At 39.7% G+C, this 26876-nt stretch overlaps 1 protein-coding gene across 3 annotated transcripts in view; it reads right to left on the reverse strand.

Moving 5' to 3' along the window:
* Positions 1 to 26876, reverse strand: part of SRPK1 (SRSF protein kinase 1) — a 90591-nt gene that overhangs the window by 43736 nt on the left and 19979 nt on the right. For all 3 annotated transcript variants that reach the window (XM_025383094.1, XM_025383093.1, XM_025383095.1), the window contains 4 exons: positions 15156 to 15274; positions 13183 to 13291; positions 12396 to 12483; positions 11122 to 11209 (listed from right to left, as the gene is read on the reverse strand). In XM_025383094.1, coding sequence (XP_025238879.1) covers positions 11122 to 11209; positions 12396 to 12483; positions 13183 to 13291; positions 15156 to 15274 — 404 coding nt within the window. The remainder of the gene's footprint in view (positions 1 to 11121; positions 11210 to 12395; positions 12484 to 13182; positions 13292 to 15155; positions 15275 to 26876) is intronic.

Below are 26876 nucleotides of genomic sequence, written 5' to 3' on the forward strand. Positions count from 1 at the left end.
TTTAGAGAAGAAAGCCAAATAATAAATATATAAGGGATTACAGAAATAGAAAATCACTATTTTACAATCACTACAGTATATACTATTACTGATTCAGATAATAATCAGTGAATACTAAAATGACACGTGAAAGACTGTTGGGAAAAAGGATTGTCACAGTGTCAAAATATCATTCCAGATTGCTTATTAATTACGAAAAGAACAAAGTACCTTTACAACTGCGAAATCTGGAAGGCACTGCCTTAACCAAGTGATCAAACTTATTACCACCAATGATAAGCACAAATTCACATCATGTGCCTTCTAATGCAATATACTGAGAAGACTAAAACATAATCCATGTAGTATGCTTGACAAACACGGTTAACCTGAATTATGAGGGAACAGTCAAACAAATCCAAACTAAGGTGACATAAAACAACTTGCCTAGATTCTTAAATAAATCAAAAAAAAAAAAAAAAAAGCAATTTCATAAAAGAAACGTTCCAAATTACCTAAAATTTAAAGTACATGACAACTTCAAACACAGATCAAAATTACAATAAGAGGCTGGGCACAGTGGCTCAAGCCTGTAATCCCAGCACTTTGGGAGGCCGAGACGGGTGGATCACGAGGTCGGGAGATCGAGACCATCCTGGCTAACACAGTGAAACCCCGTCTCTACTAAAAAATACAAAAACCTAGCTGGGCGAGGTGGCGGGCGCCTGTAGTCCCAGTTACTCGGGAGGCTGAGGCAGGAGAATGCCGTAAACCCAGGAGGCGGAGCTTGCAGTGAGCTGAGATCTGGCCACTGCACTCCAGCCTGGGTGACTGAGCGAGACTCCGTCTCAAAAAAAAAAAAAAAAACACAACAAAAAACAAATTTACAATAAGATAGCATCTCAAACTAATAAATGACTAAAATAAAAAAACTAAACATCACCAAATGTAGGTGAGGTTGTCCAACAATTAGAACTCTTGTATTATGCTAGGAGGAAGTCTAAAATGGTACACGTGCTTTGGAAAACTGCTTGGCAAATTCTTAAATATAAAACCTATGAAGGGCCAGGCATGGTAGCTCATGCCTGTAATCCTAGCACTTTGGGAGGCCGAGACAGGTGGATCCTTTGAGCCCAGGAGTTCAAGGAGACCAGCCTGGGAAACAAGGTAAAATCCCATCTCTATAAGAAAAATCCAAAAATTAGCCAAGTGTGGTGGCGTGTTCCTGTAGTCCCACCTACTCGGGAGGCTGAGGTGAGAGGATCACCTGAGCCCAGGAGGTTAAGGCTACAGTGAGCAGAGATCATGCCACTGCACTCTAGCCTGAGTGACGGAGTGAGACTCTGTCTCAAAAAGAAAACAAAATACAAAAAAAAAAAAAACCAAAAAAACCCCAAAAAAACCTAGCACCTATCAAGTTTTCTGCTTTAGCCAAGATGGAGTAACAGGGACTGGATTTATCTTATTGAAAAAACAATACTCAAATAGACCAAATACAGAAACAACAGAAGACTCTGGACATTAGACAACAAGTACAGTGGTTCCTGAAAAAAAGAAACAAGAGCTGAACCCGGGGATTGCCCCATCTTATTGCCTTGAGGCTTTCCAGGTAGACTCCACAAGTTGAATCAATGAACAACAGAATTAGTTCAAAATAAAACAATTTGGAAAAATAATCCAAACAAATCCACACATCCACAAAAGAGTAAGCTGTGGGGGCAACTCAAATAGTTGAGAGTCTGGAGAGACCAAGGCAGCTATAATTCACTGAACAAGGTATCAGAGAGGGGAGAGCTGCAGAAAGAGAGAAATTTGGAGATTTGCAGAGGGGGCCCACCCCTTTAAGGATTCAACAAAGCACATGTGTGTGAGGAAACTAGCAGAGGCAGAGAAGAAAAAAACATCTTAAAGGATTATAGAGAACAATGCCTAGCATTCGCATAGGGCTTGGAACAGTGTCTGTTCCCAGCAAAGAGACTAGAAAAATTCAGTCACAGGGTATTTGGGTAGGATATATTTGGGAAGGTCTTGCCTCAGCAGAGGGAATGATTAGCTCTGGACTGAGCAATGCTTTGGATCCATCTAACAAATCATAAAAGTAAAATCTAAACGGATTAAAACACTTTCCGAGTAACATAATAGCATCCCACAACAAGGCTCAAGAAGATTTACAGAAATACAAAACATCCAGCAGCCAATAAGGTAAAACTTACAAATGTGATCACCAGGCAATAAAACATATCCAAAATTAAAATAATCAATCATGTGAAACTGACTCAGAACCATCACAGATGTTAGAATTAGACAGGGACATTAAATGGTTATTATAGCTGTATTCCATATGTTCAAAAAATTAAGTAGAGATATGAAAGGTATTTTTTAGAAGACTGAAAATGGGCCGGGCGTGGTGGATCACGACTGTAATCCCAAGCACTTTGGGAGGCCGAGGCGGACGGATCACGAGGTCAGGAGTTCGAGACCAGCCTGACCAATGTGGTGAAACTTCGTCTCTACTAAAAATACAAAGAAAACTAGCCAGGTGTGGTGGCGTATACCTGTAGTCCTAGCTACTCAGGAGGCTAAGGCAGGAGAATTACTTGAACCCAGGAGGCGGAGGTTGCAGTGAGCCAAGACTGCGCCACTGTACTCCATCCTGGGCAACAGAGGGAGACTCCATCTCAAAAAAAAAAAAAAAAAAGGCCTGAAAATGAACTTCCAGAGACAAAAAGTGCAATGTGAGAGATGAAAACACACTGGATGGAATAAATGGCAGATTATTGTAGAAGAAAAAGATTAGTGAACTTAACGGCACAGCAACAGAATTAGTTCAAAATAAAACAATTTGGAAAAATAATCCAAACAAATCCACACATCCACAAAAGAGTAAGCTGTGGGGGCAACTCAAATAGTGACCCCCAAAAAGGGAAGACAGGAAGGAGGTGAAAGTATGTGCTTTTTGCAATGAATCAACAAATCATAAAGGTAAAGATTCACCAAGTAGCAAAGCATACCCCGAAGTGCTTAGATTCTGGATATCATTTCCCACTCAATGGAATTAGGGTTTCTTAGAGAAAAACTGATTCTAGATTTAAGACAGGAAATTCACAAGGTGAGCCTGGAACATCTTGATGCCAGGTAATAAACTGCCAAAATGTCATACAGATCCTGACTCAAGTAAGAATCACAAACTAGAGAAGATTCTGAGAAGATGGTAGAGTAAGAAGCCACCAGAAATCTGTTTCCCCACCTAGACAACCAATGCATTGGCAGAATCTGTCTAATGTGATTCTTAAGAAACTCTGGAGTCTACTGAATGCTCACAACTTCCAGAAGAGGCTTGGATAATAAATTATTATAAATGTTGGTCAATTTCAGCTCTTAGCGCAGTGGCACCCACCTATCCCCTAATCCTACAGCAAGCAGCCCTACACACAGTTTGTTGGAGCCACAGTGAGCAAAAAGGATCCTGTTCCAAGTATCAGAAAGGCGGGTGGCCATTTTTGTACCCCTGCTCCATTGTTTTAAGCCCCTCCTCTGGCTGAAGTGATCTTGCAAGGATTTATAGGGCCAGTGCCCCATTTCCTCTCCTTCATTTCTTTCTTTTTCCCCTTTGGGAGTTAGACATTAAGACTAGGACATTTATGGCCAGGCATGGTGGCTCACACCTCTCATCTCAGCACTTTGGGAGGCCAAGGTGGGCAGATCACTTGAGGCCAGCAGTTCGAGACCAGCCTGGCCAACATGGTGAAATGCTGTCTCTACTAAAAATACAAAAATTAGTCAAGTGTGGTGGCATGCACCTGTAATCCCAGCTACATGGGAGGCTGAGGCAGAAGAATTGCTTGAACCCAGGAGGCAGAGGTTGCAGTGAGCTGAGACGGTGCCACTGTACCTGTCTGTGTGACAGAGAGAGACTCTTGTCTCTAAATAAATAAATAGACCAGGACATTCAAAAGCAACTGCATATAGAGGTAAAATCAGAAAGTGACTGTGCATGTCCAGGGAAAGATGCAGACTGAGCAAAGGCCTTTCGTTTACATCTCAGGCGGATCCTTGGAAGAGACAGACTACCTAACAAAAACAAAAACAAAACAGGGTCAGGCACAGTGGCTCATGCATGTAACCCCAGCACTTCGGGAGGCCGAGGCAGGATGACTGCTTGAGTCCAGGGGTTTGAGACCAGCCTGGGCAACATAGCAAGATCCCATCTCCACAAAAAATAAAAAATTAGCTGGGTGTGGTGGCATACAACTGTAATCTCAGCTATTTGAAAGGGTGAGGCAGGAGGATTGCTTGAATCCAGGACGTCGAGGCTGCAGTAAGTCATGACTGTGTCACTGTACTCCAGCCTTGGCAAGAGAGTGAGATCTTGTCTCAGAAAAAAAATAAATAAATAAAATAACAAACCCCATCAAACCTTAGGGATATGGCCAAATCTAATTTCCAGAGTTACCATATCAGATTTAAAAGTCCAGTTTTCAAAAGAAAATCACAAGGCATATGAAAAAATAGTTAAGTACAGCATATTCAATTGACAAAAATAAATCAATAGATACTGTCCCTGAAAAAGACTTGATGCAGACCTACTAGATAAAGACTTTAAAACAAACGTCTTAAAGATGCTCAGGCCAGGTGTGGTGGCTCATTCCTGTAACCCTATCACTTTGGGAGGCCAAGGCAGGAGGATTGCTTGAACTCAGGAGTTCAAGACCAATCTGGGCAACACAGTGAGACTCCATCTCTACAAAAAGTTTAAAAATTAGCTGGGTGTGGTGGTATGCACCCGTAGTCTGGAGGCTTAGGCAGGAGAAGCACTTGAGTCTGGGTAGTCAAGGCTGATGTGAGCCGTGTTCCCAACACCACACTCCAGCCTGGGTGGTGTGAAGACCTTGACAGAGCAAGACCTTATCTTAGGGGAAAAAAAAAAAAAAAAAAGCTCAAAGAACAAAAGATGTGGAGAAAGTCAAGAAAACAATATATAAACAAAATGGAAATATTAATAACGATTAAAAAAAAAAACTAAGAAGAAACCAAAGGAATTCTGGTGCTGAAAAGTACAATAACCGAAATAAAAAATTAACTAGAGGGATTCAAAGGCAGATCTGGGTAGCCAGAAGAAAGAATCAGCAAACCTGAAGTTAGGATGATGGAAATTATCAAGTGTGAGGAACAGAAAGAAAAAAGATTGAAGAAAAGTGAAGAGGCTTAAGGGACCTGTGGGACTTCATCAAGTAGACCAAATATACACTGTGGCAGTCCCAGAAGAACAGAGGAGGAGGCTGGGCACGGTGGCTCACGCCTGTAATCTCAGCACTTTGGGAGGCCAAGGCAAGCAGATCACTTGAGGTCAGGACTTCGAGACCAGCCTGGCCAACGTGGTGAAATCTCATCTCTACTGATACACAAAAATTAGCTGCGTGTGGTGGTGTGCACCTGTAATCCCAGCTACTCGGAAGGCTGAGGCAGGAGAACAGCTTGAACCCGGGAGGCAGAGATTGCAGTAAGCTGAGATTGCACCACTGTACTCCAGACTGGGTGACAAAGTGGTGAGACTCCATCTCAAAATAAAAAAATAAAAAAATAAAAAAGAAGAAACAGCCAGAGAGAATATTTGAAAAAAACAATGGTTGAAAACTTCTCAAATTTGATGAAAGACATGGATCCAAGAAGCTTAATGAGCATCAAGTAAGATGAACTCGAAGAGACCCACACCAAGACATATTATAATCAAACTTTTGAAAGATAAAGAGGGAATCTTGAAAGCATCAAGAAGAGTGACTCTTCACATACAAGGGATCCTCAATAAGATTATCAGCAAGTTTCTCATTAGAAATTTTGGAGGCCAGAAAGCAGTGGGCCAATATATTCGAAATACTAAAAGAAAAATAATGTCAACCAAGAATCCTGTATTAAGCAAAACAGTATTTCAAAAGTGAGAGAAAAATTAAGACATCCCATGTAAACAGAAGCTGATCGAGTTCATTACCAGATGTGCCCTGTAAGAAATGGTCAAGGGAGTCCTATAAGGTGAAATGAAAAGACACTAAACAATAACACAAAGCCAGGCATCCATATGAAGAAATAAAGATTATCAATGAAGGTAAATACTTGAGTAATTATAAAAGCTAGTATTATTGTAATAATGGTTTATAACTCTTTTTGTTTTCTACATGATTTAAAAACCCAATATGTCAAATAATAATTATTAGTCTAAAAGTTCATATAACTTTGGTTTGGTAGAATATATATATAAAAAAAGATCCAACTATATGCTGTCTACAAGAGACTCACTTTAGATCCAAATACACAAACAGATTAAAAGTGAAAGGTTGAAGAAAAGATTCCATGCAAATAGTAACCAAAAGAAATCAGGGGTGGCTATACTAATATCAGACAAAATAAACTTTAAATCAGAAAAAGTTGCAAGAGATAAAGAAGGATATTATATATATTAATAAAAGGTTCAACATACCACCAAGATATAACAATTATAGACATTTACATACTTATTAAAAGACCACCAAACTATATTAAACAAAAATTGACATAATTAAAGGGAGAAATAGTTCTACAATAATAGTTGACTTTAATGCCACACTCTCAATAATGTTTAGAACAAGCAAACAGAAGATGAGCAAGGAAACAGAGGACTTAACACAATAAACCAATGAGATCTAATAGTCATTTAACAGGTAGAGTTTCAGTTTTACTAGACAAAAACGTATGAAGATGGATGATGGTAATGACTGCACAATTTTATGTTATGTGTACTTTACCACAATAAAGAAAAAATTAGACCAAAGAGGAAGAAGAACAATAAGAACAATAACAACAACCAGTAGTAGCAGTAGTAATAGCAGCAGCAGCAGCAGACAAAAACAAAATAAAGCACAAGACATTTGGAGAGATTGAAACACTGACTAGAGAAACTTGTGACTAAAACTGGCCCCAATTTTTTTTTTTTTTTTGGTATAATAATTGCATTCAGGTTATCTTCTTATTTAACAAATCTTTTTGTCAGAGAATGCATCTTGTTCTGCCAGCCACACTAGAGTATAGTGGTGCTATCACAGCTCACTGCAGCCTCAAACTCCCAGGCTCAAGTGACCCTGCTGCTTCAGCCTCCCAAGCAGCTGGGACTACAGGCATGAGCTACCATGCCTATCTAGTATTTTTTATTTTTGTAGAGACAGGGTCTTGCTATGCTGCCCAGGCTAGTCTTGAACACCTCAGCTTCACAAGGTGCTGGGATTACAGGCATGAGATACAGTGACTGGCTAGGTTATATTTTAAGAGTCCTTGCCGTTTAGAAATGCACTCTAAAACAATTACTGATAAAATGTTTAAGATTGGCTACAGAATTATCAGGAGGTACAGACAAAACAAGATTGGCTATAAGCTGATAACTCCTGAAATGGGTAATGGATCTGTGGGGATTCGTTAAATTATTCCTACTTCTTTACATTTGAAATTTACCTACGATTCTGCTGGGAAAAAAAAATTTTTTACCCCCCCGTGGTGGAGTCTTGCTCCGTCACACAGGCTGGAGTGCAGTGGCATGATCTCAGGTCACTGCAACCTCCGCCTTCCGGGTTCAAACGATTCTCCTACCTCAGCCTCCCAAGTAGCTGGGATTACAGGCACGTGCCACCACGCCTCGCTAATTTTTGTATTTTTAGTAGAGAGGGGTTTCACCATGTTGGCCAGTCTGGTCTTGAACTTCTGACCTCGTGATCCACCCGCCTTGGCCTCCCAAAGTGCTAGGATTACAGGCGTGAGCCACTGCACCTGGCCAAGAAATGTTTTTAAACAAGGAATTAAATAGGCTGGGCACGGTGGCTCACGCTTGTAATCCCAGCACTTTGGGAGGCTGTGGCGGGTGGATCACCTGAAGTCAGGAGTTAGAGACCAACCTCATCAACATGGCAAAACCCTGCCTCTACTAAAAACACAAAAAGTAACTGCGCGTGGTGGTGTGCACCTCTAATCCCAGCTACTCGGGAGGGTGAGGCAGGAGAATCACTTGAACCCAGAAGGCGGAGGTTGCAATGAGCCAAGATTGAGCCACTGCATTCCAGTCTGGGCAACAAGAACGAAACTCTGTCTCAAAATAAATAAATACATAAAAATTAAAAAGCAATTAAATAAAAAATTTGTCAAAACAAGATTATTTAAAATGCAGATTACTTAAAAAGACTAAACATAGAACAGGATTGTAAAGCTATTCTCTTAATGTTTCTAGCTTTGATCTGCTTTTTATTTGTTGAGAGAAATATTACAATTTGAAAATGTTGTTTTAATTTGTAAGCAGTGATATTAAAATGACCAAACATATAGTAGCTTAAAAAAATATTTGATAGAACATCATAATCAATTGGCAAAAAGGAAGAGCCAAATAATTGGAGTGAAAGAAAGCTAATGAGTAGCAATCAGAAGCACTGGTAATTGAAATCACAAGGTTAAATTTAAAAAAAATCTCTTGAGGAGACAGTGGAAAGAAAATAACAAAAGGCTGAAAATAAAAGGCTTACATTATTGAGTAAGCACATTTAGGGCACATTATGAATAAAAGGAGCTAGCAAAAAAGACAGCATATAGCATGAAAAAAAAAAGTATCCTAAAGACATAGGAAGTCATATAGGTAGATAATAATGACCGGCTAATGTCAACATTATACAGAGAAACCAACTGTCCTCCTTCTTAATCATTCTTTTCCCCTCACCCTCCAGGCAAGTAGAGTGAGCCAGTTTACATGGAATTCTGTAAGAACTAACTTTCTAGTTTAGTGTCCTTTATATTTTAATATGAGAAACGATAGTGGTCCAGAGAAAAAAATGCCTGAACAAACATAAACACACGAATGTGAATGTACAGCTCTGTGTGGGTATGTTATGTTGGGAAAATGGGTAAGGGCAGGAGAGTGACATGAGCCATTACTAACCCTTAACATAGTGTTCTGAGTTATATCCTTTCAATCTCTAATAGTAGTAAATAATGCAGGAGCAAAGACAGCTGGGAGATAAAGATGAAGAAAGGAAAAAATGGCTAAGAACAAAGGGAGAAAAGAAAATAGGGAATCAATGGACAGAAGCTACAGAGAAATCACCTAGCAATGTTTGAAAAATATCTTGAGGGCAGGGCGCAGTAGCTCACACCTGTTATCCCAGCACTCTGGGAGGCCGAGGCGGGCAGATCACCTGAGGTCAGGAGTGTGAGACCAGCCTGACCAACATGGAGAAACCCCGTCTCTATGAAAAATACAAAATTAGCTGGGCATGGTGGCATGCACCTGTAATCCCAGCTACTTGGGAGGCTAAGGCAGGAGAATCATTTGAACCCGGGAGGCAGAGGTTATAGCAAGCCGAAATCGTGCCATTGAACTCCAGCCTAGGGAACAAGAATGACACTCCATCTAAAAAAAAAAAAGAAAAAGAAAAGAAAAATATCTTGGAACTTGAAATTCAAACATACTAAGATATTTCAATAGTTAAAAAGCCTTCTTTGCTTAGTTAGGGTCAAATAAAGGTACTCAGCATTACCGGGGAGATCCATAGTTTTACTTGGAACTTTCGCAAATTAGTAAAGAAATCTGGCACAATGAAAAACATTACAAGATTAAATAATAGAAAAAACAGATACGGCCATCGTGACACCCTGTGTTTTTTAAAAATTTCTTGGTTAGAATTATTAATTCTTTGAAAACACACACACACACACACACACACACACACACACACACACACACACACAGAGAGAGAGAGAGAGAGAGAGAGAAAGCCATCTACAAAATGACCACAATAAGCACAAGATACTGTTTTAAGATGGTTGCAGCAGTTTTCCTTAGACATCTGGGGGATCTGTGATTTGTATTTTTCTAAGAAATGACTCAGAATTGACTTTAGAACAATAGTCTTTCCACATTATCAACTGTTTTCTCTCCTTTCCAACTTCCTTCCTGCTTCTCTGTTCAAATCTCTTCCCATAGTCTACATGAAACTACAGTCACATGTAATCCTGTCTCCTTTAAATAAAAAAAGATCAACAGCAATTAGGAATGTGCATTAAAGGAAGCTAAACATGCATGAAAAGTAAAATAATATATGAAATGTCTTTATACATTTTAAGACTAGCTTATAAACAGGTATTTTAGATTCTCCAATCTAAGTAAGATTCGACTTCAACTTTTACTGAAAAATCTGATTGACCTTTATAAGCATAGCTGTTTCAACAACTTTTCAATTAGCTCACCGCACATCACTTTGATACCTGTGAAGAAAATCAGCTACAGTTCCTTCCAATTCTACAATTCTAAAAATCCAGATAAAAACATAAAACAAGTCAGTTTTTCATTATAACAGAACATGAATAATTACACCCTTTTAGACTCTAAACATAATCTACATTCACAGCCTCTTCAAAGTTGAGGCTTAGTATAATAAATACAATCATACTTTAAATTGTTTACCCAGTTTCTTCCTTTATCTTTCTCTTTCTTTCTTTTAGACAGTATCTTTTTTTTTTTTTTTTTAAGACAGAGTCCGGCTCTGTCGCCCAGGCTGGAGTGCAGTGGGCTCAATCTCGGCTCACTGCAACCTCTGTCTCCCGGGTTCAAGTGATTCTCCAGCCTCAGCCTCCCCAGTAGCTGGGATTACTGTCACCACGCCCAGCTAATTCTTGTATTTTAGTAGAAACAGGGTTTCACCATGTTTGCCAGGTGGGTCTCGAACTCCTGACCTCAGGTTATCCACCTGCCTCGGTCTCCCAAAGTGCTGGGATTACAGGTGTGAGCCACCATGCCCAGCCAGCACACTATTTTTCATAATAAATTACTTCCCTTAAGGTTTCTGTGCTAACAAAAATCATAGATTCTTTACTTGGTGATACAAGGCATTTTCTAAAAGTTTCTTTGATTTCGGTCTAATTGCCTGAAAAGGGGACAAAAAACTTAAAGCAATATCCTGAAAAATCACACCACACAAAATCAGACAAAATTCAGATCTGTGTTCAGAAGTGTACAATAAAAGAGGTAATTTTATTATAGTTTGCCTTGAGAAAAGACACCAAGGCCATCTACACAACAAATCTAGTTCCTTTCTTTGGGATTGGGATGATTTATTCTCAAATAGGTTTTTAAAAGGATACGTGTTCCATTAACTCCTGATATTTTAAAGTCATCTAGTAGTTGAACAACCATCTCTCTGTTTGGATCATTAGGGTCTGAATTGCGAACCTGTAGTGGGGAAAAGACAGTAAAGCATGGAAATAAGCCAAATGGTATGGGAAGAATACTTACAGCAAATTAACTACAAGAAAGAGCTCACATAAATCTATCTTTAAAATACACTAAAATTTCAATAGCTTTAATGGAGAAAAATCTTAGTCAATTCATAAGAGGAAATACAACCAACAGGAACTATTTTTCTAATTTTGCTAAACTATTTTGCTCCCTGATATCAAAGTGTGGCCTCCAAATTAACTGCAGATTACCAGGTTATGAGGAACTAAGCAGCTTTTGCAGGATGCGAATCAACTATAGCACCAACAGCACTGTTTATTTCAGCCAACATTTTTTTTTTTCATGGAAAAACTTTCTCAATGAAGAAAACAGTATTTACTTTTGGGTAGGTACAAGGCTCCTAAACTTGTCACAAATGCACATTCTGAAAAGTACTGTCTTAAGCCAGGTGCAGTGGCTTGTGCCTGTAACCCCAGTTACTCTGGAGGCTAGTAAGGCAGATCACTTGAGGACAGGAGTTGAAAATAAGAAAAGTACTGCCACAGAAATCTCCTGGTGCAACATTCTCACTTTATGAATAAAAAATCTAAAACTCAGAAAGAAAAACACGGTAACATGGAGAACATATCGGGGTAAAGGTGACCTAAACCCAGGTTTTCTAATTCTGAGTTTAAGTTCCTTCTACCACAATGGCATATTCCTAATTTAAAACAAAATTAAAAGTACATTTTTTATAGAATTTATCTCAGTTTCCAGGTATAAATGGAATCAGTAAATATAGTATTTTTATATTATGTATTCTATAACATATTTGAAAACAACAAAAAAGATGCTATACATTTATTTACACAACTTTCCTTTTAACCATAGTAGGAAAGAAAAACATTATGACAGTAGTTACCTGGCCTGTAAAACATGCTCAGTGAATATTTTTATTCATTTGAAAGGTTTTTTTTGGTTCATGTGTGTAAGAAGAATTCTAATCATAGCATTTCCCACCAGTTCCCTACTACATGCATGGAATGTGTAAATATTGTTGTCTTCCTTAACCTCTTTAAGGATACTAGAACTTTATAGAGAAAATTATCCATGCTGAAGAGTCTCCACTTGGTGTGCTTTAATTCAATGAAACTTGATATTTTATAATTCTTTGCATTCATACATATAATCTAATACTCACTGACTTCAGCAACCGGATTTCATCCAGTGCTGTTTCGGTGTAATGTTCAGCACTTTTAACTACTTTCATTGCCACAAATTTCTTCCCCCTAAGAAACAAACACAGGCAATTAAGACTACATAGCCTACCCTTACTTTAGGAAGCTAAGGTTTAGCTATAAGATGGTTAAAAAGGACAAATACTGATTTCATGTTTCCCTGTAGCCCAAACAAGCTACTTCTATGGGAACATTTGTACTTGTTAATGATGCTAACTGGCCAGATTTCATTTGTAGGAAGAATAAAAGATCTGTTCTCAGATAATCTCAGTTGTTGAACATTTTCTCTGAGTTAAAATCCTTCTTTTGAATATCTCCCTGAATTTCAAGCAAAACTTCAAAATGAGGATAAATAAGGGGAAAGGTATTACCAAATTCCAAGTGTTCTGTGTATCTGTATATAGGCAAAAACTAAAAGGTTAATAGCTGTAATATTTTCCCACAGGCAGCCAGAAGAAATATTTGGGTGAAAAGAAAACGATAAAAATAACAAAAAAATCAAATGACAAAAGCTTTACCGGCATTAATTTAATCACTCTTGTCTCTAAAGTAGAAAGAGAGATATATAATACCGATTCTTCACGAAAGAAAAGTGATTTCTCCAAGAATATAGAGACTATTGCCAACAACAAAATTCTGATAAATGTATCAGGCTAGAGATAGATTGAAGTCTGGATCAGCAGTGGAAACTCAGACAAACATATTCAGACATCATCTAACTAATTCTTTTACAGAACCACTAAAACTTACTGAATATCCCATGATAACCATACTGTTGAAAAGTGTCCCCAGCCTAACTTTCGGATCACATGATATCTCCCATTGAATAGATCTCCAATTTTCACAAGATGATAACCTCCTGGAAGACACAGGGGAAATCAGAAAAACCAGGACAAGAAACAATGGTAAGAAAAGGCATTTTTACATCACATTTTTCAACATCTATATACCTTTTATCACCAAAAAGTTTCTTTTATACAATCAATTCAACAGAAGAAAACCTTAATAGTCAAATCAGCCACATAGTATTACTGACTTCATGTTATTAAAAAAGTGAATAAGATTAATGATTTAGATTGAGCCTACAACAGCCTCATCCAAAAACAATAAAAAGGTTGTATATCACAATATTCTTGTCTCTCAATAATCCAATAGGTTTATCTAAACATATATATCTAATATATATCATTTACAATTACACTCTCAGGTGTTTTTTAGGAGACAGAATAATTGTTTATTTAGCAAAAAACAAAACAAACAAAAACAAGTAAGCAAACAGGATTTTGTTCCTCTAAATAAAAACAAACAGCCCAGGTGCAGTGGCTCACGCCTGTAATCCCAGCACTTTGGGAGGCTGAGGAGGGTGGATCATTTGCGGTCAAGAGTTCGAGACCAGCCTGGCCAACATGGTGAAACCGTGTCTTCTACTAAAAATACAAAAATTGGCTGGTGTCATGGCGCATGCCTGTAGTCCCAGCTACTCGGGAGGCTGAGGCAGGAGAATTGCTTGAACCCAGGAGGCAGAGGATGCAGTGAGCTGAGATCATGCCACTGCACTCCAGCCTGGGTGACAGAGTGAGATTGTCTCAAAACAAACAAACAAAAACAAACAAACAAACAAATGGCCAGGCGAGGTGGCTCATGCCTGTAATCCCAGCACTTTGGGAGGCCGAGGCAGGCAGATCACAAGGTCAGGAGATCGAGACCATCTGGCTAACACGGTGAAACCCCGTCTCTACTGAAAAAATACAAAAAGTTATCCGGGTATGGTGGCAGGCGCCTGTAGTCCCAGCTATTCTAGAGGCTGAGGCAGGAAAATGGCGTGAACCCGGGAGGCAGAGGTTGCAGCGAGCTGAGATCATACCAACTGCACTTCAGCCTGGGCAACAGAGCGAAACTCCTTCTCAAAAACAAAAAAACAAAAACACAAAAAACAAACAAACAAACAAAAACAAACAAAAAACCCCAAAAATTAGCCAGGCATGGTGGTGGGTGCCTGAGGCATGAGAATCGCTTGAACTCAGGAGTCAGAGGCTGCAGGAGGCTGAGACTCCACAGCACTCCAGCCTGGGCAACTCTGTCTCAAAAAACAAAACAAAAAAACCCCTAAAAAGCAGAAAACAGAGGAAGGCCTCAAAAAAGCTGCCAACAGTGGCAAGAATCAAGGTATTTTCATATTTATCTTTGCCAGCTGACAACAAGGGCCATGTTCTTCTCCTAGATGGTATGATACATTCCATTTTGTGTTCCTACCCAAAGACTCTGGAAAGTCTCATTAAGAAACAGAAAAGGTAACAGGCAACCTGATGACACCATTTAAGTGTCTGTAATTCCAGTTTAACTTAACAGCCATCACTATGAGAAAAAAAGTAGTAAGAAGGTATTTTGTAAAAATCTGTATGCCAAAATGTTACCATGGTTATATGTGGCTGATAGCATTGCAGAAGGCTTTTACACTCTTTTCTGTTTAACACAGCTCTGGAATTTTCTAAGGTAAATATGTATTATAACTTTTAAAGAGGAAAAAGGTAAAAACATTTAATATAAAATCAGGCTTTGATAAATTAAGTCAGACTAAGAACAAATACTATTTCCTAAGTTTTAGAGAAAAGGATACAAGTAAACAGCAATAAAACTGTGTTTATGCTGATAGATCAAACATCCAAATGAGAAACTGCAAATAGATGGATCATGTCTCACTTCATACCTCCTTATGAACTTACCTTTACAATAATCATTAGGATCTTCCTGCTCATCATCATCAGATCCCAGAATCTCCTCTTCTTGCTCTGGTAGATCACTCTCAGAGTGGGGAGCAGAGCCTCGGTGCTGAGTTTCAGATCTAAGAAATGATACAAAAATGCCCATTCCATTTGGACAGAAGAAAATAAGACATTATCAAATGCCGCCCTCCCCACAAAAAACTAAATCTTCAGATAATACGAACAGAGTATTACCAAGTGGCCGCCTAGGAAAACATTAGCTGTAGTTTTACCTCATGTTAGAAAAATACTTTACAACTTCAGTACATGATAAATCTGAAAAATATTAAAAAGTACAAAGGAGAAAAATTACTTGAATCTCAATATCCAAACATAATCACTGATAAACTACTGAATCTTCTTCCACTATGTTGCTGTATCTTCATAAAAATATTTATCTGTAATCACATACTATATAAACAAATTTGCATCTGGCTTTTTCTATCATAAACTTTTTAAATTTCTATGAAATCTCTTAAATCTTAACATGCAGGCTGGGCATGGTGGCTCATGCCTGTAATCCCAGCACTTTTGGAGGCCGAGGTGGGTGGATCACCTGAGGTCAGGAGTTTGAAACTAGCCTGGCCAATATGGTGAAACCCCATCTCTACTAAAAGTACAAAAAATTAGCCCAGTGTGGTGGTGGGCACCTGTAATCCCAGCTACTTGAGAGGCTGAGGCAGGAGAATTGCTTGAACCTGGGAGGTGGAGGCTACAGTGAGACGAGATTGCGCCACTACACTCCAGCCAGGGCAACAAGAGCAAAATTCTGTCTCCAAAAAAAAAAAAAAAAAAGATTTTCACCGTGTTAGCCAGGATGGTCTCTATCTCATGACCTCGTGATCCGCCTGTCTCGGCCTCCCAAAGTGCTGGGATTACAGGCTTGAGCCACCGCGCCCGGCCTAAAAAAAAAAATCTTAACATGCTTCCCTTAGAAGTATCACTGCTTACTTCGGCACATTCTGCTCAGTTGGACATTTAACTTATTTCTAATTTTTCATTACTAAAAATATAGTTGTTGAATACTTTTGGATAATCTTTATTCTGTAATTAGAATTATTTCCCTAAAATTAAACCACCAAGTGGGGTTAAAACATCCCTATTTATAAAAATAACATGTTAAATGAGGAAAATTTGGAAAACACTTGTTTCAAGACATAACTATTAACATTTTGGAATATTTCCTTCTAGTCAGTGGCCATGAATGCTTCTAATGATTTTTATATAGTATGACTGTTTCCCAAAAAGGTTGTACTAAGTTACACCCCCCCGCAGCCACACATGGGCTTTTGGTATTTAAGTACTACCCCATTCTGAAAACTTAGCTTATTTGATAGGTAAATATTTCATTTTATAATGCATTAAAAATATTTACTGATTTCCTTCTCTATATGTCTTCAATTAGTTATATCACAATTTTTGTGCACTGAGAAGTTCAAGCAGCAGAAAAACCTGAATTTGCATTCAGGCTCCGACACTTATTAGTTGTCTGTCTTCTAGGAGCTTTAAGCAAAAAAAGCAGGGTACCTCTGGGCCTCATGCCTGTAATCCCAGCACTTTGGGAGGCCGAGGCAGGTAAATCATTTGAGGCCAGGAGTTTGAGACCAGCCTGGCCAACATAAAGAAACCCCATCTCTACTAAAAATATAAAAAGTAGCTGGGTGTGGTGGCAGGCACCTGCAATCCCAGCTACTTGGGAGGCTTAGGCACAATAATCACTTGAACCCAGGAGGCAAAGGTTGCAGTGAGCCAAAATCGCATCACTGCACTCTGTCCTGGGCAATAGGCAAGATTCTGTCTAAAAACAACAACAACAACAACAACAAAACAAAAGGCAGGGTACACAGCATTCCTTTCAATGGCTAAAGGAAAATACATCTTAAATTTTTCAGTATTTATTTACCTTTTCATCAACCTGTTCCATCAGATTATTTTTTCAAAAGATTCAATTAACAGAAAAACATTTTAATAGCAAAACCAGTTACATGTTATGACTGAGCTATTAAGACATAAGAAACACCTTGATGCGACTAATGATTTAGATTTTTGGTGGCCATTCCAACCTTCCTCAATTCTTGATTTTCTTTTTAATCCCCCAGGGCACACAAAATTAGCTATAAAACTGCACGATTCAATGTTCATTGTAACTGAAAACATGTCTTTGGGAAATTTATTTAGTAATACACTGGCCCACTTTCCTAAGTGGAAATAAGGAGTCTGAATGAACAACAACATTCTCCAATTTGAGATTAAGATGGAATTCTGAAACAGATTCTCTGATTCAAACTTAATGAAAGTTAATGAAATGGGGCGGTTGCAGTGGCTCACACCTGTAATCCCAGCATTTTGTGAGGCCAAGGCGGGCAGATCCCTTGAGCCTAAAAGTTCAAGACTAGCTTGGGAAACATGGTGAAACCTCATCATTAAAAAAAAAAAAAATGCAAAAATTAACCGGGCTTGGTGGTACATGCCTGTAGTCCCAGCTACTCGGGGAACTGAGGTGGGAGGAATGCTTGAAGCTGGGAGGTTGAGGCTGCAGTGAGTCATGATTGTGCCACTGCACTCCAGCATGGGCAACAGAGCAGACCTTGTCTCAAAAAAAAGGGGGTGGTGGGAGATTAACTGAAGGCTTGTATAATGGAGTTGACACTGTACACTGCACAGCAGACAGGCTGGTATTTATCTTGCAGGGGAAAAAAGGGAGGTCTATTCTCTAAAGAAAATGAAATAAACTGGAAAGAACAAATGCTGTTAGTGTAGATGATGGTACCCCAGAGTAAAGTTGTCCAGATTCTGGCATTCAGGGGGACCAAACATCACACAGGTACCCTCCTACCTATTTACCCTAAAGAAAAAGCTGGCCAGGCACAGTGGCTCATGCGCGTAGTCCCAGGACTTTGGGAGGCTGAGGTCAGTGGATCACGTGAGGCCAGGAGTTCAAGACCAGCCTGGCCAACATGGTGAAACCCCGTCTCTACTAAAAATACAAAAATTAGCCAGGCGCAGTGGCACGCACCTATAATCGCAGCTACTTGGGAGGCTGAGGTGTGAGAATCGCTTGAATCCGGGAGACAGAGGTTGCAATGAGCTGAGATCATGTCACTGTGCTCCAGCTTGGGTGACAGAGTAAGACTCTGTCTCAAATAAAATTAAAAGAAAGAAAGAAAGAAAAAGCCTTGCTAGGGACGTAGGGTTATCAATCAGGTCTGTAATGCCTCATCCATAAAAATAAAAGGTAACTAAAGATCATTGAACATTTGGGGAAAGTCCACAGCCCCAAAGACAGAGACCAAGATAAGCAATTGGAAAACTGACCCTAGAGGAGAGATATGCATTCAGGAGAAAGACAAAACTTAAAAACTAGTTAATATGAATAGAGAAATGTTAAATGATGTCCATTTCCATATAGACTATGATGCTGTACTCTAAAAGACGAGTAAAGTCAGAAAGAAGTTTTAGAAAATAAAGTTGACCATTCCCTAAATGCAGGGGGAAAAAATGCCCACTTATCTCATAATTGCCCATTATCCCGTAATATCTCTATTCAAGATAATAATGCTCAAAAAGAGATAAGACAAACACAATCAATCCAGAAGTTCCCACATCTGAATAATCAGAGTTGCAGAAAGAGAAACTTATGAAAATAGAAGACAGAAAATTATTAAAGAAATTCAAGAAATGTCTGGAGATTGAATGGAAGCTCCACTTAAATCATTATTAGGGAATTTTTAAAATCCCAGTGTTAAGAAGACTCTAAAGGCTTCTAGGAAAAAAAAAGCTAGAAGAGCAGTAATTAAACTGTCATTATCTATCTCATCAGAAAGCCAATACACTAAAAGACAATGAGGCAATGACTTCTAAATTCTGAGGATTTTTTTTAACCTAGTCTAAGTTTCAACAGCATTTGAGAGCAGAATAAAGTTTTTCAAATATGGACAGACACTGAAACTTATCTCTCATTCATCTTGTCTGAAGAAGTTATTTGAGGTCAAGAAAAACAAAGCAGTAAAACTGAGAAAGAGGACACAGGATCCATAGGATTCTGTTTTACAGATGAAAAACAGAAGAGCCAAAAAGGAAGTTCCAAGAGCACAACTATAGAGAAGGCCTGAAATGCATTTAATCTGACCTAGAGCCAGAGACCAGAGGGCTCTGAGATATTCCAGGGAAAAAAACAAAGACAAGAAAGTATGCTTGAGACATACTTTCTGGAAGAATCTAACAATATGATAAAAAAGAGGTAACATAAGGGAGAAAAATGTAATTACAAATTCCAAGAAACAAAATCTAAACAAAAAAAGTTACGTAATTATAGTCACAAGACACAGTCAAAATAACATAAATGCAGATTATTGATTTTCTACTTCAAAATCAACCCAATGATAAAGCACAAAACACTTAATTATGGCTGCAAACTAGAACGTAAGGATTCTTTGTAAAGATTGTAAACACAGAATTTAGGGGGCAGTTGGGAAAGAAAGGTCCACCAATATTCTCATGTTACAAAGTTAAAGTGCCTACAGTTGATGAAACCAAAAAGAAAGGTTGAGGCATATGCTTGTGTGTGTGTGTGTGTGTGTGTGTTCATTCACAGTACCTGGCTCATAACTCCCACAGCCCTCATCAGTCTTTTTGTTATAATGTTGGGGCTCTTTAGGTCTCAAAAGCAGGCCTCGGAAAACAGACCTCCTGCCCTCTTTCACCTGCTCCTTTTTCTTCCCACTGCAGTAATGTAATCCTTCCGTGCCTTTCCATAAAGAAATTATCTGACCTACCTTATCTGATTCTGATTCATAAGATCCTCATTTCAGAGGTTCTGCCCCATACCTTGGGGGAACGAATGATGCACAGAGAGGCCAAGAATCTGAACAGACAGGCCCTGCTGGGTTTCTATACTCAGTCTATTAGGTCGTACTCTTTTTGTTCAATCACATTTCTACACAGTTGTCCATGCTTTGTTCATGCCTATCCAATGAAGTCTCCATGAAAGGCCCAAGAGGATGAGGTATGGAGAGCTTCCAGACAGCTGAATAAGTAGAGATTCCTAGAGGGTGGTGCACCCAGAGAGGGCATGGAAGCTCTCTTAGGCCCTATGCATCTATTCATCTCTATCCTTTGTAATACCCTTCATTTAAAAAAAAAAAAAAAAACAAAAAAACCAGTAAACATGTTGCCCTGAGTTCTGTGAGCTCCTCTAGAAAATTAATTCAACCCAAGGAGGTGTCATGGAAAATCCAATTTATAGCCAGTTGATCAGAAGCACAGGTAAAACAACCTGGGCTTGCAACTGGCATTGGAAATAGGGGAAGGGCAGTCTGGGGGAGTGAGCCCTCAATCCGTGGGGTCTCCAGGAAGACACTGTCAGAACTGAATTGAATCAGAGGACATCTAGCTGGTATCTGCTGCAGAACCGATTGCATGGTGTATGGCGGGGGAGAAAGTTTCGCACATTTGGCACAGGAGTCTGTGTTCATTGTTGTGGTGTGAGAGCAGACAAAACAGTTTGAAGTTTTCCTACTCCAGGTATATTAAAGTTATAAAGTAATCAAAATAGATAATAACAAGTGTTGGTGAAGAAGTGAAAAAAACTGGAACCCTTACACATTGCTGGTGGGAATGTAAAATGGCAAAACCACTTTGGAAAAGTTTGTTAATTCCTCAAAATGCTAAACATTAGAATTACCATATGACCCAGCAATTCCACTTCTAGGTATATACCAAGAAATGAAAACATGTATCCACACAAAAAGTTGTACATGGATGTTCACAATGCATAGCTGTATGATTTTGTTACCAGTAGTGTTAACCCGAATGGGATCTGGTTAACCTGGAAATGCAGGAACTTACTATGAATTTTTTACTATAAAGTAAAATGCTGACTGATTCCTGGGGGCAGGGTGGAATATACAAATACAGCATTATTCATTAATAGCCAAACAGTAGAAATAATCCAATGTCCACCAACTGCTGAGTATCCACAAAACAAAACAAAATTCACATATCTATACATAAAAAGAAATAATGTACTGATACCTGCTTTAACAAGATGAATGAACCTTGAAAACATTATACTAAGAGAAGTCAGCTACAAAAGACCACATAATCATAAGATTTTATTTACATGAAATGTCCAGAAAAGGGAAATCCACTGAGACAGAAAGTAGATTAGCAGTTGCCAGGGTCTGAGTAAAGGGAGTAATGGTGAGTTACTATTAATGGGTTTGGAATTTTCTTACAGGAGGATAAAAATGCTCTAAATTTAGATCATGGTGAGCTATAACAATTCTGATTATATTAAAACAATGGAACTGTGCACTAGATGGGTGAATTGTGTGTGTGTGTGCGTGTGTGTGTGTGTTTGAGTCTCGCTCTGTTGCTCAGGCTGGAGTGCAGTGGTACAATCTTGGCTCACTGCAAGCTCCCAGTAGCTGGGACTACAGGCGCCCGCCACCACGCCCAGCTAATTTTTTGTATTTTTAGTAGAGACAGGGTTTCACCATGTTAGCCAGGATGGTCTGGATCTCCTGACCTCGTGATCCGCCTGCCTCGGCCTCCCAAAGTGCTGGGATTACAGGCGTGAGCCACCACACCCGGCCTAGATGGGTGAATTTATGGCATACAAATTATGTCTCAATAAAGCTGTTCGATAACTAGGTCCAAATACAATGTTTTATTGAGAGGAAGAGAGAGATAAGTGGTGATAGTACAAGTGAACTATATCTTCTTCAATCATAGCAAGAATTTATGGTAATAGCTAAAGTTGATGAATCAAGGAATAGCAGTAAGTATGCTGGAGATGTGCACGTCTATCCAACTATTAATAAAATAAACAAAAAGCAATGGGTAAAAGTAGTTATTTTAGGAAGCAGGCCTATGTCTAGGGAAAAGGTGAGACAGAGGACTATGTAGCATTTATTTAATTAATTCATTAATTCATGCATTTATTTTTGAGACAGGGTCTTGCTCTGCTGCCCAGGCTGCAGCGCAGTGGTGCTATCACGGCTCCCTCCAGCCTTGTCCTCCTCAGTTCAAGTGATCCTCCCACCTCAGTCCCAAGTAGCTGGGACTATAGGCATGCACCACCATGCCTGGCTAATTTTTAAATTTTTTAGAGATATGATCTCACTATGTTACCCAGACAAGTCTCAAACTCCTGGGCCCAAATGATTCTCCAGCCTCGGCCTACCAAATTGCTGAGATTACAGGCATGAGCTACTGCACCCAGCCTGTAGCTTTTATTTAAAAAGGCTTCCACTGTGTATTCTTTTTTTTTTTTTTTGAGACGGAGTCTTGCTCTGTTGCCCAGGCTAGAGTGCAGTGGCCGGATCTCAGCTCACTGCAAGCTCCGCCTCCCGGGTTCACGCCATTCTCCTGCCTCAGCCTCCCGAGTAGCTGGGACTACAGGTGCCCGCCACCTCGCCCGGCTAGTTTTTTGTATTTTTTAGTAGAGACGGGGTTTCACCGTGTTAGCCAGGATGGTCTCGATCTCCTGACCTCGTGATCCACCCATCTCAGCCTCCCAAAGTGCTGGGATTACAGGCTTGAGCCACTGCGCCCGGCCTACTGTGTATTCTATTGCAACAAATTAGAAACCTAAATGTCCAACAAGAGGTGAGTAGAATATATTTATTAGCTGCATAAGTCACCTGTATCTGTTTATTTAAATTTGATTACCAATTTGTTCACATAAGGTAAAACCAGTAATTGCTAAAAGGATCATCTACTCAGGCCCCTTGATCAATACATTGCAATATGAATGTTTATTATATTTGAATATGTATCTACGCAATGGACTTTTAAAGTATTTATGGCAGCACAATTCTCAATTCCAAAGATATGGAACCAACCTAAGTACCCATCGATCAAAGAACAGATAAAGAAAATGTGGCATCTATACCCCACGGAATACCACTCTGCCATGAAAAGGAATGAAATGTTTTTTGCAGCAACTTGGATAGAGCTGGAGGCCATTATTCTAAGTGAAGTAAATCAGGAATGGAGAAAAGCAGATACTGTACGTTCTTACTTATAAGTGGGAGCTAAGCTATGAGGACTTATACAGAATGATATAATGGACTCTGGTGACTTAAGGTTGAGGAGAAGATGGGGGGGTTAGGGATAAAAGACTACATATTGGGTTAAGTGTACACTGCTCAGGTGACAGGTGCACTAAAATCTCAGAAATCACCACTAAAGAACTCATTCATGTAACTAAAAACCACCTGTACTCCAAAAACTACTGAAATAAAGAAATTATTTTTTAACTATGTATTACTATATTTTTACAAGCTAATTTAATCACAAAAATTAGCCAGGCATGATGGCAGGCATCTGTGATCCCAGCTACTTGGGAGGCTGAGGCAAAAGAATCACTTGAACTTGGGAGGTAGAGGCAGAAGAATCACTTGAACCCAGGAGGTGGAGGTGGCAGTGAGCCAAGATCATGACATTGCACTCCAGCCTGGGCAACAGAACAAGACTCCATCTCAAAAAAGTTAATTTATCATATTGCCAGGTTCTTCCAGTGTCAAGCATGCCTTCTTATCTGTTTTCCCTAAAACCTCCCTCTTAAAGCCCTTTGACCTCCAGTTCACATTAAACCCCTCTGAACTCCAGTTTACATTTTCCAAAACAAAACAAAAATGTCAACAAATTCTACACAAACACCGGACGCGGTGGCTCACACCTGTAATCCCAGCACTTTGGGAGGCCCAGGCAAGCGGATGACCTAAGGTCACGAGTTCAAGACCTGCCTGGCGAACATGGTGAAACCCCATCTCTACTAAAAATGTAAAAATTAGCTGGGCATGTTGGCGCGTGCCTGTAGTCCCAGCTACTCAGGAGGCTGAGGCAGGAGAATCACTTGAACCCAGGAGGTGGAAGTTGCAGTGAGCTGGGATCGCACCACTGCACTCCAACCTGACGACAGAGACTCCATCTCACAAACAAAACAAAACAAAACAAAACAAAACAAAACAAAACAAAACAAAACAAAACACTGGTGATCTTTAATGAAGCACAGTTAGGCAACCACCACACTCCAGATTTTTTTTCACAATGGCCTACAAGACCTGACATGATCTGTCTCTTCATTGCCCCCTCCAATCCATCTCTCTATACATATCTTCTTAGGTCTGTGCTAAAGTAGCACCCTTTCAGAGAATTTCCTTGACTTTCCTATATGAAACAGCAGTCTTTGCCACATGCCCTCTGCCATTCCCCTTACCCTGCTACTTTTCTTCAGCACTTGACATTTTATTGTCTTCCTCCAGACACTCTCAGAATGTAAGCTTCATGAGGACAGCCTTTTTTTGTTCAATGGCGTATCCTAAATGCCTAGAACAGGGATGTGTACAAGGTATTTCTCTTTCGTCTTTAGTTATTATTCATTCTTCAGTTAAAGTCCATTACACCTCTGCCCCCAACAGAACTAGACCGTGAAGAGCCTTAAATGTCAAGCATTGAAGCACTTTACATGGAAGGAAGTGGAGCCATTAGAGTGGCCCTACAAAAGAAATGCTTTAGAAAGATTCTTTTGGAGCCGGGTGCGGTGACTCATGCCTGTAATCCCAGAGCTTTGGGAAGCCGAGGCGGGTGTATCACTTGAGGTCAGGAGTTCGAGATAAGCCTGGCCAACTTAGCAAAATCCCATCTCTACTAAAATACAAAAATTAGCTGGGCAAGGCAGTGGGCGCCTATAACCCCAGCTACTTGGGAGGCTGAGGTATGACAATCGCTTGAACCCGGGAGGCGGAGTTTGCAGTGAGCTGGGATTGCACCACCACTACATTTCAGTCTGGGTGACAGAGCAAGACTCCATCTTGGGGAAAAAAAAAAAAAGATTCCTTTGGTAAGGTGGTTTGTAAAATGTAGGGGAACCAGAAAGCAGAGATGTTGGGGACCACTGCAGAGGTAATAGTTACAGCAAAGGTCTCTGGAGTCAGGAGACTTGAGTTTGATCCTGGCTCCATAGTTTGTACCAGAGCTCCAAAACTCTGAATAAACTGTTAGTGTAAGAAGCTCTCTGCACCTCTTGCCTTATGTGTAAAATGAAAGCAGAAATGATGCCTACCTCATAGGGCATTTGTGAGGATATGTTAATCCTGTGGTTAATACAGTGCCTGAACATAAATTTTAGCATTGTAGGTAGAAAATAAAAGAAACAAGCAAGTATTCGTTCATTTATTCAACTTAGTTTTACTGAGTGTCTGTAGATATCCCAGGTACTTTTCTCTAGGCACTGAGAATGCAGCTGTGAGCAAGTATAGGGTCCCTGCCTTCATTGCGTTTACATTCTAGCATGAAGTGACAAAAAATAGCACTAATTTATCTGAACCTATCTGGTTCCTGAGTTTTAGCTGGTGAACAGCAGAAGTTGGGACAGCAAAGTCCTATCTCAGTCTCTCCAGGAGATACATGCTCTACAATGTCGGGTTATGAAAAGAGCTATAGAGAAAAATTAAGTAGGGCAAGGGGACACAGTGCGCTCATGCTATTTTAAGTAGTGTTATGACATTTGAGTAGGGAGGTGAGCAATGCTGGAGTTTATCTGCAATGATTCAAAATGGTGATTTCAGAAAATGGAAATTCAGGAAGAGGAACTGATTTAAAGATGGTATGTGGCCGGGCGCAGTGGCTCACGCCTGTAATCCCAGCACTTTGGGAGGCCGAGATGGGCGGATCACGAGGTCAGGAGATCGAGACCATCCTGGCTAACACAGTGAAACCCCGTCTCTACTAAAAATACAAACAAAACAAAACAAAACAAAAAAACAACTAGCTGGGCATAGTGGCGGGTGCCTGTAGTCCCAGCTATTCAGGAGGTTGAGGCAGGAGAATGGCGTGAACCCGGGAGGCGGAGCTTGCAGTAAGCCGAGATCCCGCCACCGCACTCCAGCCTGGGCAACTGAGCAAGACTCCATCTCAAAAAAGAAAAGAAAAAAAAAAAAAGATGGTATGTTTGGGGTCTTAGAAATGATTTAGTTATGGCTCCAAAAGATGGATTAAAGCTGGGCGTGGTGGCACACACCTGTAGTCCCAGCTACTCAGGAGGCTGAGGTGGAAGATCACTTAAGCCCAGGAGTTCAAGGCCAGCCTGAGCAACATAGTGAGATTTCCATCTCTTACATAACAAAAAAATCTAAAAATTAAAGAGAGAGAGAGAGACTAAAAGCTGACTGGAAAAAGCATCTTCGAAACTTTAGTTTACTTACATATAAACTTTAGTCTTTTCTGTCTTGGGAATGGGGAATGGTTAAGATCTCCTAATGCAGCGAACTACGTTCTGAGGCCTGTGTTAGAGGCTGAATTGTGCCCCTCCTAGAAAGATATTTTGGAGTCCAATATACTGGAATCCAATAACTGTGAGTGACATTATTTAGGTGGGTCTTCACAGAGGTAATCAAGTTAAGATGAGGTTATCAGGATAAGCCTGAATCCAATATGACTAGTGTCCTTTTAAAAAGAGGAAATCTGGATGTTGAGAGATACACATATACAGAGGGAAGACGATGTGAAGAGACACAGGGAAACGATGGCCACCTACAAGGCAAGAAAGAGGCCTGAAACAGATTCTCCCTCACAGCCCTCAGAAGGAATCAACCCTCTGACACCTTTTAGACTTCTAGCCAGTCAGACAATAAATTCCTGTTGTTTAGCCACCCAATTTTTGGTACTGTTACA

This window comes from Theropithecus gelada, chromosome 4, assembly GCF_003255815.1.
Source record: "Theropithecus gelada isolate Dixy chromosome 4, Tgel_1.0, whole genome shotgun sequence".
NCBI lineage: Eukaryota > Metazoa > Chordata > Mammalia > Primates > Cercopithecidae > Theropithecus > Theropithecus gelada.